The 14,535-nt window shown below is 29.6% G+C and overlaps 3 protein-coding genes and 1 non-coding gene across 4 annotated transcripts; 2 read left to right on the top strand and 2 right to left on the bottom strand.

The window, feature by feature from the left end:
* Positions 1 to 1,797: 1,797 nt before the first annotated feature.
* On the bottom strand, positions 1,798 to 4,033 carry LOC101493480 (large ribosomal subunit protein eL43). The gene is made up of 5 exons (XM_004511693.4): positions 3,915 to 4,033; positions 3,657 to 3,696; positions 2,595 to 2,683; positions 2,118 to 2,200; positions 1,798 to 2,010 (listed from the first exon to the last, which is right to left on the bottom strand). Exons 1-5 carry the CDS (start codon positions 3,915 to 3,917, stop codon positions 1,947 to 1,949), a joined length of 279 nt encoding a protein of 92 aa, XP_004511750.1. The 5' UTR covers positions 3,918 to 4,033; the 3' UTR covers positions 1,798 to 1,946.
* Positions 4,034 to 4,075: 42 nt separating this feature from the next.
* Positions 4,076 to 4,148, top strand: TRNAE-CUC (transfer RNA glutamic acid (anticodon CUC)). Its single transcript has one exon. It is a non-coding gene; the product is annotated as a tRNA-Glu (tRNA).
* Positions 4,149 to 6,898: 2,750 nt separating this feature from the next.
* On the top strand, positions 6,899 to 10,083 carry LOC101493799 (probable serine/threonine-protein kinase PBL19). The gene is made up of 4 exons (XM_004511694.4): positions 6,899 to 7,388; positions 8,176 to 8,436; positions 9,075 to 9,197; positions 9,559 to 10,083. The coding sequence occupies exons 1-4, from the start codon at positions 7,071 to 7,073 to the stop codon at positions 9,913 to 9,915; spliced, it is 1,059 nt and encodes a 352-aa protein (XP_004511751.1). The 5' UTR covers positions 6,899 to 7,070; the 3' UTR covers positions 9,916 to 10,083.
* Positions 10,084 to 11,196: 1,113 nt separating this feature from the next.
* LOC101494122 (beta-amylase 3, chloroplastic) lies at positions 11,197 to 14,151 on the bottom strand. The gene is made up of 4 exons (XM_004511695.4): positions 13,535 to 14,151; positions 13,136 to 13,346; positions 12,824 to 12,934; positions 11,197 to 12,313 (listed from the first exon to the last, which is right to left on the bottom strand). The coding sequence occupies exons 1-4, from the start codon at positions 14,071 to 14,073 to the stop codon at positions 11,537 to 11,539; spliced, it is 1,638 nt and encodes a 545-aa protein (XP_004511752.1). The 5' UTR covers positions 14,074 to 14,151; the 3' UTR covers positions 11,197 to 11,536.
* Positions 14,152 to 14,535: the final 384 nt, after the last annotated feature.

Here is a 14,535-nt window from a genome sequence, read left to right on the forward strand (position 1 = left end):
TAAAAAAAAGGATAATATTGTTGACATTTTAAAATATAAAAGATCAAATTGTCACTTAAAATTAAAATAAATGATTAAATCGAGAAGAAAAAAAAATAAAGGATTCAAACGTTAACTGAAATTAAGTTAAAGGATCCCAAATATTTAACATATAAGATTTTATCTTTTTATCGTTCTCTCTTCGAATTTTCTGTGTTGTAGTACATGTTTTCTTTCTTTTTTTTTTTTTTTTTTTTATCAGTTTCTTTATTGGAAATTTATAGTACATGTTTTTCTTCTTGAGTGGGAACTGGGAATATAACTAGGGATGAAAAAAAAAATTATAAAGGAGCGTGGATGTGACAAATTCGTTTTCTAAGATCTATTGCTCTGAGATGAAACATGTTGACAAGCTCAGAATAATTATACGATGTACAGCTGAAGTACGCAAATCATTGATTATTAATGGTCTTTAGCTTGGTTGCTTGCACTTTAACTGGGGACTCTTTTATGGCTTATTGACTTTTCATATTACACTAATACTTTTGAACCCTAAATATTTAGTTAGAACTTTTGTGTTTGATTATTTCGTGATTATGCATTATAATTATGAAATGAATAGTTTCAACATTATAAGAGTATTTTAATATTATAGGGATACAAAATTAAATTAGTTTTATGATCACTTTTCTCCTCTTGTGAATTAAATATATGTTTAATTAAAAAATTTCCTCTCTTTTTTATTAAAATTCCTCTTCTCTACTTTCTTCTGTTGAATCAAATCAACTATTCTCAAATTTTGTTTGAATATTTTAAAAGAAACATAGTGAAACGAAATGGAATCAAACAGCGAGAGCGGAACGGAACAAAAAGAAATAAAGATTTTATGACATTGTTTGAATATTTTACAACCGAAAGAAATAACTTTCTTATCCATTGTTTGAAAAGTAAAATTGAAGGAAAAAATTATATTCTACTCCGCTTATTTTGTACAAAATTAACAATAAAATTTGACTCTATGTCATTCCACCCCACCATATTCCATCGATCTAAACAACGACTTAGCTACAGATATTCACTTTCACTCTGCTTTTCTCCTTCAACAATGCTCCTAACGTCCCAATCAAAACCACAACTCACTTTTCTGATCAAGATGAAAGAACTATGATGATATGAATAAAACAGTCATTGTTTATAATACATCATTCGGTTAATAAACGATACAATTAATGGAAGCTGAGTAATTCATCTGATTTGAGCCAAAGGTTGAAAGGGTTGGATGAATTAAATAACCAAGATTTAAACTCTAACGAAAGAGAAAAATTACTAATTTACTTAACAATAAATAAAAATAAAAATTAAAGTTAATGTATTTGATTCTATTAAACTCTGACCAAATAAATCAATTTTTAACGATAAAATTATAACTCAATTTTTCTTATATGTCTTGTTCTTATATATCGCTATTTATTGTAGACTAAGTTTTGCATATGAAGCAACTACGGAAGCCGTTCACAATCGCTTCGAAGCGTTAGTACTAAGTTGTATTTCGAAACAAAGCCATAAAAGAAAAATGTGCTATGAAAATGTGATCATATTGTTCATACGAACACCTTTTCAAAACTACAGTTATAAGCTTTGCTCATATGGAAACATGTGGAAACACATTAATACAAAATGTCAATTGTTCATACGGAATTCAGTTTTTGTGAGCTTAAAATTGGTTGCAAGGAGTGTAAAAAAAAAGTGTAACAAAGCAAAATCCCCAAGTTCAAAATAAAATATGAAGCTATTGTGCTCCAATACAGAAAACAGGTCTAAGCAATTAAATCATGGTATTCGTTGATAAGAACAAAAAACTTGGTTCACATTGCATTCCAACAACACAGAGCTCTCTGAACACAAACTAGTAATTTATCGAGTAAATTTAACCAAAATCTTAAAAGTTAAATCAACCTTTAAAAAGCTCAACTCTCGGTTTGTTCTCTCAACCTCCGGATGGTGCTCCGCACAGTCACAGCACTTGCAGTACTGTCAGAATAGCGAACAACAATGTTAGCAGACTCGTTTAACAATAGGATTAAGAAACCAAACATTTCAAGTAAAAAAAAAAAGGATACAGAAAGCAGAAGTATTACTTCAAAGTGTAGGCACCCCCTGCTTTCACTTTCCCACAATCCTTGCATCCCCATATTCCTACAGCCTTCCTTTTCACGGCATACTGCAACAAATAAGCTCATCATTAGACTGTACAGTTGCATTTGGATTGGCTTATGAGCATATTATTTGAGTTTATCTGCTACCATAGGCACTTGACAAGATGTGTTGGGAGAACTCATTAAATAGATTATGACATGTTCATTGATTATTTTCATCCAACTACAATAAGCTCTATATGATAGTTTATGAAAATAGCTTAAATGAAAATAGTTTAACCATATTTTCTCTTTGACTATAGAAATATCTTACACATAAATGTTTATTTAAGTTGTTTATCCAAACAGGTCCTAGATCTTTTGACTTTATCTACTAAAAACCCATGTTTGGTATTTAATGTGATAAACAAACAAAAAAGACAAGATCAATTCAGCATTTATAGAACATAGATTATCTACCTTTCCACAAAACTCGCAGAAAAATTTGCTATGTTGACTAACTTCCATCTTCTTAATCTGCTTCCGTAGACTAGCACCATATCTGGTACCTAGCATAAGAAATGCGAGAAAATTGCTTATCATATATTCAACAAAGAAAAGAAATGTTTTCTCAAAAAGCACATTCAGTGACCAATACTTTCAATTCAAATTTCTTGATTAAAAATAGAACTTTTCTCAAATATTTCAAGCAAAAGAACCAGCTAAAAAAACAGGAGAAGCCTACTGTTATCATTGGCAGATAGCGAATTATAGCAGCCAACGTAAAATTTATAAATATAGCATTGAAACCTATTGACGCTGACACAGAACCTATGGTTCTAAATTGTGCTCAGTAACCGCAAGTGCAGCCGTGATAAAATGGTTTTAGATACAGTAGCGTCACAACTGCAATTACAACTGCATCCATCACATTTGTCTGTATTTTACTACAATATCAAAGTTTAGCGAATTATAGCAGCCAACGTAAAATTTATAAATATAGCATTGAAACTTATTGACGCTGACACAGAACCTATGGTTCTAAATTGCGCTCAGTAACCACAAGTGCAGCCGTGATAAAATTGTTTTAGATACAATAGCGTCACAACTGCAATTACAACTGCATCCATCACATTTTTTCTGTATTTTACTACAATATCAAAGTTTGTAGTGTAACCGCAACTGCAATTTAAAACCATAACAAAACCCTCCATGCCATAATGGGATGACAATTTGACAACAATAGAAGCCAAGCACATTAACTTTGCCCAAAATCTAAGCACAACTACAATGCCACCATAAAATATTAATATTGGCATATTGCTCTCTAAATAGAATAAATTTAGCAACTTTTTTCCAGTAAACATTCATATATTTTATATTTTAACAAAAATGACATAATCAATAACAAATCCCTAATACCATACTTCAACATATCAAAAAAACAAATCCTATACGAAAAATAAATAAAAAAACCTATCCAACGCAAATAAGCTTAGCCTATCAAGAACGAAATCAGCATAAAAATTTAAAAAAACCTACCATATTTTCCAACAATCCCTGCCTTCTTCGTTCTCTTAGTCTGCAAAAAATGAATAAAAGAGCAGAGAAAAGTGAATCAAACCTTTTTAAATTATGTGAAAACAGAAACAAAAAACTATACAGCATTCTGCACCGCTAGATTTATCTCGAGAACTATAATTATCAATAATTCGAACTAATTTTACACGATGTAATAAATTTGGTTCTAAATTTGAATCACAGAAGATAAGAATGGTAGTAGTTGAGGAGGAACTTTACCATGATTTCTCGAAGGAAAGTGGTGCCGCTGTGTGTGTGACTGAGTCTCAGACTTGTGATTGCAGGTAAAATTAGTTATCACGAAAACCCTAATCAATGCTTATTTTTGGCGACAAACACTACATTTACTAATATCTTAGTAAGGACGAATCAATCACAAATCCGTTGTAGTCTAGTTGGTCAGGATATTCGGCTCTCACCCGAAAGACCCGGGTTCAAGTCCCGGCAACGGAATATAACTTTTTATCAAATTACTGTCCACCACTTAAGACGAAGGATAAATCAATTTCTTGCTTTTTTCGTTCACTTTGGATACATTTAAGGTAAGGTGGTCATATTTCTAGCTTAAAGGATTAAGAAAAATAAATCGTCATCGTGAGTTTTAAGTTATTATGATGAAAATATTAGATAGATTGCATTGGTTTCACAAAATTTATTTTGTACGATTTAACACTATTTTTTTTTTTTTATAAAATATAATAAATTTTATCATAATCTAATATTATTCTTTCGTCATAAAATTAATACTTCGAACATTACTATCAAGTTATTATATTTATTTATAAATTTATAATAGAGTCGAACACATTAATAAATAATTAAAAATAATTTAATAAAATTGTAAAATTATTATATAGTATTTTTTTAATATGTGCAAAATAAATAAAAGTAACATTCATTTCACTGATTTCATAATAGAATCATAGAATGAGTAACTAATTTTTTTGTGTGTGGCTAAATTGCATTTATTTAATTAAGAGTAAATTATATTATCTTTGTCGTTTAGATTACACTACTCTTCTCTTTTATGTTAAAATATATAATGTCTTATTGTATTAAAGTAAATACTCGTTCATATTTTAAATTGAGTAGTGTGAAGAATAAAGAAACATAAAATTATTATAAAGATGTAGAGTTACTTTAAATTTTATTCACCATAGTATTTTAAGTGTCTTAGGTATATTTGAGTTTTGGATAATTGTGTAAGTCTTAAATATAATAGTTTTAGGACTCTCTTTTTTATTATGACTTAAATGTTGATTTAATATAAAATATATATTTTATTTTTTTTTATTTTATCAAATAAGTGTCATTTAAATAATTATATTAATTATAAAAATAAATTAATTATTAACATCTACTTCTAAAAATATGTTTATATTTATTTGAGTTATAAATATTTTCCAAAAAATTATTTATATTAAATCGTGGTCTTGTACATTCATTATTTATCTATTGGGCAGTCATGGCAACTTGAAAGTTTGAACTTTTAAGTCTTTTCGTCATAGTTTACATTTACGGTTAAAAGCTCCACAATTTTTCTTAGTCATGTGGGAAGTAATAATGGAGCTCCAATTTGACCTAACAATTTAATGTTTATATTATTTTGTTTACAATTGTCTAATATAATATTTAAAATCAAATATTTCATTATAAAATACTCAATGGCAATAATTCATAATTAAACAATTTAATCATAAAATGCGTAAAAAAAATTAATTATTTAGTCAAAAAATTATAATTGAATTGAAATTTATTGTTAATATAAATATTTTCTGAGACAAAAATAAAATAAAATAAACCTAAGAATACATTTTGAATGAGCTTATCTTAATTTGTAATTTAACATTGGATATTTATCTTAATAAACTAATAAATGATGAAGCAAAGGTAGTATTTCTTTGATTTTCTTGTCTTCAAACACTTCCCTATCAGTTTCCTCCTATTCTCCTAGAAGCGTAGAGCGTACAATTCGAAACAGTAAAAAGTTTGAAAGTCACCAGAGCATGTGGTGTGGATACTAAGTCATATTCCATGTTTCAAAGGTGATTATAATTAATTGCATTTTTGTTTCTATTTACATTTATGAAAATAATCTCACTATTTTAAAATTGAACTTTTTAACATCTATTTATTGGAATTAAACTTCTCTAAAGTGAAAAGTGGTAAAATAAATAAATCAATAATAAATATTATAATTATATAAGATAAATCATAATAGTAGTTTCGAATAGTAAATGACATTGTTATTATAGTTCATAACTAAAAAAAAGTTAAATTTGTCATCGAATCATTATAGTTATTCCTCAAATATACAACTAATTATCATAAAAATTCACGAAATATACAATTTACTGTTAAAATAATCAATGGTCGTTATAACGTTGAAAATTAAATCGATTGACATTTGAATGATTCAATAACTAATTTGAATTTTGTTGTTGAGTTAAGAACCAAAACGAATGCCTATATACTTTCAAGGATAACAATTATGATTTATCCTAATTATTTAAAATTGGTCATGAGTTTGTATATACTATGAAACATTGATTTGATTATCAATTTGATATTATTCACCTAGTATTATCTAATTATAAATTCAACCACGATACATAGATCAATTTTCAACATTAATTCAACATCTAATTTTCTTTTTCTATTTATCTATCTCCCTCTTCTCATCAAATCATCAACCTATCATATCACCTTTACTTTTAAGGTGTCATTTAAAAATAAAAATGTCTATATATTATTTTTCTTATCAATTTGAAAATAAATGATTGCTTTAAAGATATAAAAAAAAAACTATTTTTAGACTAAAAATCACCGCATTTCAAATAAAAATATGACATGAGACCAAAACCATAACAATGTGATAATTGATAAACTAAAAAAATTTGATTTTAAAATATGAAGATTATTTATGTGCATGTAATAAAATAATATAATAAAATTAATACTTCAAACCAAATTCTAAGATTCATCATCAACAAGTATTTGATGATAAATTGTGCAAGTGGCTTGATTGATTAATGTCCGATAAAACAACTAAAAGCAATATCTATCCTTCAAAATTAAAAGCATTGAATCGACATTATATTGTAGAAATACTGGTTTCTTAAAATGGGTCAATCATTCAAATGACTTTATCTGAGGGTATCTATCATCATAAACTAAACTTTTTTCCCGGTTAAAGTTAATACACTTTCTCTGTAATTTCACGCGGGTTCCAACACGTCTTTCTTTAACTTTACGTAACAAATCCCTTTCAAAATTTTATAATTTCCAATTCTCTCCCACTTCCATTCATTTTTCCAGTTTCAGTAATCGCTTCTTACAAACTCTGTTTTTCTCGTTTAGTTTGTGATTAGAAATATGAAGTGTTTTTTCTTCAATAAAAAATCAAAATCAGACCTAAATTTAAACATTAGAAAGAAGAAAAATCAAGGGCCTAATATCGCGCATTCATCGCCAAGGAGTATAAAAGAATTGTGCAAAGAGAGGGAACACAATTTCAGAGATTTTACTTTGCAAGAGCTCGTGGATGCAACAAATGGTTTCAATAAGGTGTTGAAGATAGGAGAGGGGGGTTTTGGGAAAGTATATAGAGGAACAATTACTCATGAAAATGGAATAGGTAACCCAATTACGGACACGGTTGCCATAAAAAAACTCAACACACTTGGCTTTCAGGTATACACACACACACACATATATATATATATATATATATACACACATGCTTCTTCACTAGTTCTTATCTTTTCAGTTTTTCTTTGTCTATAGATGAAATGGTATAGGTAACACCAGAAACTCATATACAACTACAATGTCCCGGGTTCGCAATGCAATAGTTGAAATAGTTTGTTTAGTAGCTAGAGTGGGGGAGTTAGAGAGTTAAATGATAAGCAAGTCGCTAGTCTGATCTCTATTTTCAACAAAATACTAATAATATTGATAATACTAATTAATAACATTTGCAATTGCAAAAAAAAGAAAACAATAGTTGAAATAGCTTTCATATTGTACCCTTGCAAAGTTTGTTATATATAAATCTCAATACAATATACAATTGTTTTGATTGTGTTAATGTATCAAGCGCGAGTAAGAGTCTCCTCTTGGATTTGTGGGTGTTGAGCATTACATAAGTAAGATGATTCATATATGTAATACATTAAAGTTTTAAGGAAAAAATGTAGTGTCCAATCCAACTGTGGGTTTGCTCTCGGCTTGATGTGATATACCCGGATCCCTCTTGACCCACCCAACAAATTGGTCTAGGTGGCAATATGAAGTACTACTAATAGTATTTGTGGTTCCTTCGTAGTTTATGATCAGTATAAGTACTTTGGAATGGAAATGGAATTTACTGTGTCAATTGTGTTATGTTGTTTCTGAGTCATAGCAATACTTGTATTTAAAGTGTGAAATGTGTTATACAGTTTTCTCATGTTTGTTTTCTTTCTTCTTGATATAAAAGGGGCATAAGGAATGGCTAGCAGAAGTTCAATTTCTCAGCATTGTGAATCACCCGAATTTGGTTAAGCTTTTGGGGTACTGTTCTGTAGACGATGAAAGAGGAATCAAGCGGTTGTTAGTGTATGAGTTCATGTCTAATAGAAGTCTAGATGATCACCTTTTCAGTCGTTCTTTACCTCCTTTGCCTTGGAAAATCAGATTGCAAATCATGCTTGGGGCTGCTCAAGGGTTACAATATCTACATGAAGGAATGGAGATTCAGGTAACCAACACTTATGATTAAAGGTGTGTCTGATGTCTGACATGTGTCGGAGTCTGTCTGACTCCAACACGACACCATACATGTGATTACATTTTATTAATTAATTTTCTCAAATTACTATATGTGGTAACATGTTAGTTTTTATGTGTGTGAGTGCTTCAATAAAAAATAATATACCTCTATTTAACATTTGTTTGGTTAGTGGTTAGTGTATGCACACCTCAGTTTTTATTATTATAAGTTGTAGACTAATAAACTAACATTCACAGTCTTCTCTTTAGTGTTGCTCTTTGACTAGTACCATTTTGACCAATAGTACTTAAAAGATTGACTATTTGATTCCACTTTATATATATTTCTTGGGATCACTTTCTCCTAGAATATTTTATAAATCATTTTGTTTGTCACGTAGAACTAAAGAAACATACATGGCAGACACGATATTGACTGTTGAAAATGTATAATACTATAAAATATAGATCTATTAATTCAACTAGCCTAATGGGAAGAATAAAATGGAAACGAAAGACATATAAAAATGTTTCTGCTGATTTTGAATTTTCTTAATGCCCATCTGAATACTTAACACCTACTTTGACTTATAATTGTTTTATTTTATTTATTTTTTTATTGGGAAGGTGATATACCGAGATTTCAAACCTTCAAATGTGTTGTTGGACAAGCAATTCCATCCCAAACTCTCAGATTTTGGTCTTGCTAGGGAGGGCCCAACAGGTGATCAGACTCATGTCTCTACTGCAGTAAGTTTGACTTCATGGTGGACTATCTATTCAACTTTGACTTCATAGTGGACTATCTATTCAACTTTAGATACTAGATTCACCAATACTTTAAAAATCGAATTAAAAATCGAATTGGTGAGACTTTTGAATTATGGTTCCATTACTTTAAACTGCTTGAACAGGACCAAAATGCCTCAAACCGATCAAATAATCTAGTTAAAACAGTGTATGGTTGAACCATCCAGTATGGTCTGGTTTAAAAAATATTACTTTGACTATCTATTTGACTGCAATACCACTGAAATTAACCATTATATATTCTTAAAAGATATTAACATTTTAACAATATGTGTGCACCAAAATTCATTTTTGTTATCAGGTAGTAGGGACAAGGGGTTATGCAGCACCAGAGTATATTGAAACAGGTCATCTAAAATCAAAGAGTGACGTTTGGAGTTTTGGTGTGGTACTGTATGAGATCCTCACAGGAAGAAGAGTATTGGAAAGACGTCTTCCAAAAGTGGAACAAAAGCTTATAGATTGGGTTAAAAACTATCCTGCTAACAGTAGAAGATTCAACATGATAATGGACCCTCGACTCACAAACAAATATTCTCTTGATGCAGCTAGAAAAATTGCCAAGTTGGCTGATAGTTGTTTAAAAAAAAATGCTGAAGAGAGGCCATCAATGAGTCAGATAGTGGAAAGCTTGAAAAAAGCATTGCAATGTTCATAAACCTTAACAATTGTTTGAATTATTTAATTCCCTTGTCATAAGATGGTTCAAAATGTTGCATTGATAATTTTATTAATCATAGATTGGTTCCAAGATAAATTGATGAGGCTTCAAATGTAGTTTGCAAAGCTGTTTTGAGTATTGGATTCACAAATAACGTCCCTATAACTTGCTGTTCATGCCAATTACAGTCAATGAGCAATAGCTAAAAAGCTTGGATTTGGATTTGCTGCAATCAGTCAGCAACCCACCCATTCAGCACATCATAGGTGTGAATCAAGATCAAATGGCTCAATTCTTAAGCTTGATAGTTCAGTTTTAAAAATAAAATAAAATAAAATATGCATTGTAATCTAGACCGTCATATCACCATCCAATGTCCACTGTCGTGTTGACTGCGTGGAAATAATGATGATCGCAGCAAATCCAAATCCAAAAGGCATAGGGTTAGATTTTTATAGTAATTAATTACCTAACATAGCTACCACATGTTATGAATGATTTTGGTTTTTTTAATATTAATTGTCTGATGAATTTGTTCTTTGTGCATAAATATTTTAAACCCTTTATCTCAAAATTCTAATTTACAAAACACTCAATTCTATTTTTTGCTGACAAAAACTTTATTTTATTTATTGGTCAATTCTCTTTTTTAATAAATTGATGAAATAATTTGTTTGGATTTGAAGATTTATAAAAGGAGAGTTTCTATTCACACACTTTTTACATATGAGAGACACTATTTGTTACAAATGATTTAAATCACAAAGTGCAAGAATCAATGTGACAGTTTTGTAAAGGGTGAACATAAGACATAAGCCGAGTTCACTCTTTGGTACAAAACACGGATGGTGAAGTTGTAAAATAAGCAATCTAATTATTTATATGCACAAACACCATTTTTTGTTTTTTTCATATTTGTTTTTGAAAATTTAATTTGGAGACCCCTTCCTCTCATGAGTATGGATTCTCCCGGTGTTTGCTAGATAGAATTGCATACTAAAATTACATAAATAATATATATTAAAAATAAATACAGTGGTTTTGTGCATACCTTAGATATGATTCATAGATATTGATAAGTGGATACAGTCGAACAAACAAAACAAATGAGACTGTAAACCCTAATAATTTTCATTAATAATAAGACGAAATACATCTATTCTATAGGAGATGTATGCATATTTGATCAAACTTCATTATTAAATATTATATTTTATTGTTTAGGTTTTACCATTTTGTTTATTTTTTGTATCGAATTTTGTTCTAATATTTAATCAATTAGACAAACCAAAAATTTATTTTATTTAACATGAAATAAAATATTGATGATAAAAAAGTATGGAAAACATTAGTTTCCAAAATTAAATAGGAGTACATATTGATGTTTTACATAACATGAACTAAAATATTGGTGATCTTAGATATTGGCTTGAAAATATGCCAATTTTATTTCCTATAATACACCAATAATACATAATTTTCTTTTCTGTTTTTCTCCTTTTCACACACTACTACTTTTTTTTTCTCTCTAAAATTTAATATATGCTTTTAACTATGCACATGAGTACATGACCCACCAACAATGATACAATATCAATGTGTTCATTAATTGTTTTGTTCACACAAGAACAATTTCTTGAGCTTGATCCTCCTTCTTAATCCCTTTAATATGTCCAACATAAAGATCAGTCCCATAAGAATCAGATTCTGAAAGCCTCTGTCTCAAACAATCATCAGACATATTCTTAACAAACTCAACAAAGTTTCTCCAATTATCACCCTCAAACAATCTCCTATTCATTCTTAAATAAGTAAAAGCACTTAAACCACTTGTTTTCAAAACTTGATCATAAGCACTTGAATCATATCTCTCCAATGCATTCTCACCAGCTAATTCTCCACCAGCAATCTTTGTTGCATTCTTAACTTGATTAACCAACCCTTCTGGTGAACAATTAGCATGATGAGGTTGTTCATTATCCTTCATTTCCATGCAAGTGAAATTCAACACAACACCATGTTTTGCTAACATTTTTGCTATTGGTAAATAACCATCATGATACCTTGTGTTATAATACCCTGCTGTTAATTCAGTTGCATGTGATCTTGCGTTGTAATGCCAATGAATTCCAGCTATTTTGGCTGAGAGTTTTACTTCACTTGTTTGGAATATGTTTTTTGCTGATACTAGGATTTTTTCACCATGTTCTACAAGTTTTGTTGAGTACCAATCAAGGAAAAAGTTTCCATATTCTGTGTTCCATGTTCCTTCTCTTTTGAAAAATCCAGTGTCCTCTGGATATTGATTGTATTGACCTGAATCATGGGGCCCACTTCTTCCCCAATCTCTTTTCCCAATTGCATCAGCTGATGCTTCCAAGGATGCTATCATATACTGTTTGACAAATAAGTCATTTCTTTTTAGTATCAAGATATTTTATAATACAAACTAATTTGGTGGACCAACACAATATAAGGTTCGTTGCGGTCAAATGTTTAAAAATCATCGGAAATACTAATAATGACCGATAACACTATTTAAAAGTAAAAGTTTACGATTTTGTTTGTCTATACGGTTGAAATCTTGACTTAATTGATATCGGTTTAACGTGTTCACTTTTAAGTGACAATGAAATATATATTTGTTTTTTATTGCCTTTATCGACCGGACATCAATCAATTCACTCTCTCAACCTTAAAAATAAAGATAAATATGACTGCTAAATTTTACTTTTTCTTAAACCAACTTTTTTCATTGTTGGAGTTTTGAATCATTTTCAAGTAAAAGTCCTAGACTAAAATTTGCCATTTTGTAATTATGTAACATGGGAGAAATTTTGTAATTTTGAACTAATAGTTAAAAAATAGTTCAATTAATATTAACATCGTTTATAGAATTTTGTACCTTGTCGTAGCATTGGAATTCTCCAATTCCTGGAAACCTCCAAGTTCCATCACTTTCAGGATAAGATGGATATCTCAGCTCTCCACAAGGACCTAATCCCACTTGAACTTCCTGCAAATGAATTTGGTCTTAATTAGAACTTCATACACTTACAAAATTCATCTTATTACTACCCTTAATATATTGAGTGTGACATAATATATTTTATTTTCTTAGAAGTGATTGTAAAATCAATAATATATATCCTTTAAATCTTAATACTATACTCATTAACTCCAAAAATTGAATAGCAAATTGGTGAGAAGTACTTACAATGATAACAGTGCCCAAATAATCTTTGAATCTATCACGGAAACTTCTCATGTAATCAGAGTAAACCTGAAGTGGGGTCCTTCCTCCTAAAATAGGAACTGAATCACAACCCAATGATATGTATTCAGGATTCCTTCTCCCTAATTTGTCTGTGTAAACAAGATCAGGATTCTTGCTCACTTCTTCCAACACCCAAGGAGGTAGAGGAATGCTATCAAAAAATCAATAAAAACCAAATTAGTCTCAGATTTTTATTTTTGGTCTTGTAAGCCTATTAGTATAAAATAAACAATTAGTAATTGTATCATCATATTTAAGAATCACAATTAAACAAGGGATAAAATATCACACACATCTTTAACAAACTTATAACTAATTTATTAGAATATGTTTTAATACCTGCAAGAGTCTCCAACATTTCCTCCACATTGATGAAAAGACATAACAATTTGAAGCTTTAAGCCATGCTTTTGTACCATTTGCACAAGCTCAAAATAACCTTCCCAATTATACTTCATAGGACCATCTTTTTCAACCAAACCCCACCAAGCATCCACCATAACACCTTCAACTCCAGCACTCTTCAAAGCCATCAAACTAACATTCATTGCTTTTTGCTTATTCAAATTTCCTCCCATTGACACTGTGTCTAATGGCAACATAACAAAAACAGGCACTCTATTCGAATCATCGTCATGATTATGAGTCACCGATGGCGCTGTAATGTTGTCTGATTTCTTGTTTTTATTTACTACTTGATTGTTTTTGTTGTTCTCCTTTGTGAAATGTGATTCTTGCATTGAACTCTTTGCTTTTATATGGAACAATGGTTTCATTTTTGGTAAATAAACTTTGGTAGAAATATCATCTAGAGATTTTAGGACTCTTGTGTCTTTTTTATTCATCAAAGAAATTGAAAAACGAGTTGTTAGAGCCATTTTTTGTGTTAGCTCTGTTTGCAATTGAAGAATGAATATATTTTGTGTTGGACAAGGAAGAATATATATATAGAACCAAGGTTATTGTTTATTTTATTTTAATTTGTTTATTTATTATGAAAAAGAATATCGACATTTTGTAGAGTAGTAAAGTTGTCGACCTCGGTGGGTCCAAAATGAAAAGTGGAAAAAGTGCAAAAAAATAAAAACTTGTTGGTCATGAATATAATGTTTACGTGTTTCCACCTCTTCCATTCTTAGCTAACTTCAATAAACATGTCGATTATTGAATTAGTAATTTAAATAAATATTTTTTTGATTATATTTTAAGGAGAGGAAATGAAGAAGCATTGTTATGTGGCTAAGCTTAAGGAAAATGACTTTTCTTTGATGGTTTAACCAATTAAAAAAACTTTGTATAAAATAAATAAATAAAAAAGAAACATTTTGATTCCTTTTTCT

The sequence above is a fragment of the Cicer arietinum genome, chromosome 8, assembly GCF_000331145.2.
Source record: "Cicer arietinum cultivar CDC Frontier isolate Library 1 chromosome 8, Cicar.CDCFrontier_v2.0, whole genome shotgun sequence".
NCBI classification, from domain to species: domain Eukaryota; kingdom Viridiplantae; phylum Streptophyta; class Magnoliopsida; order Fabales; family Fabaceae; genus Cicer; species Cicer arietinum.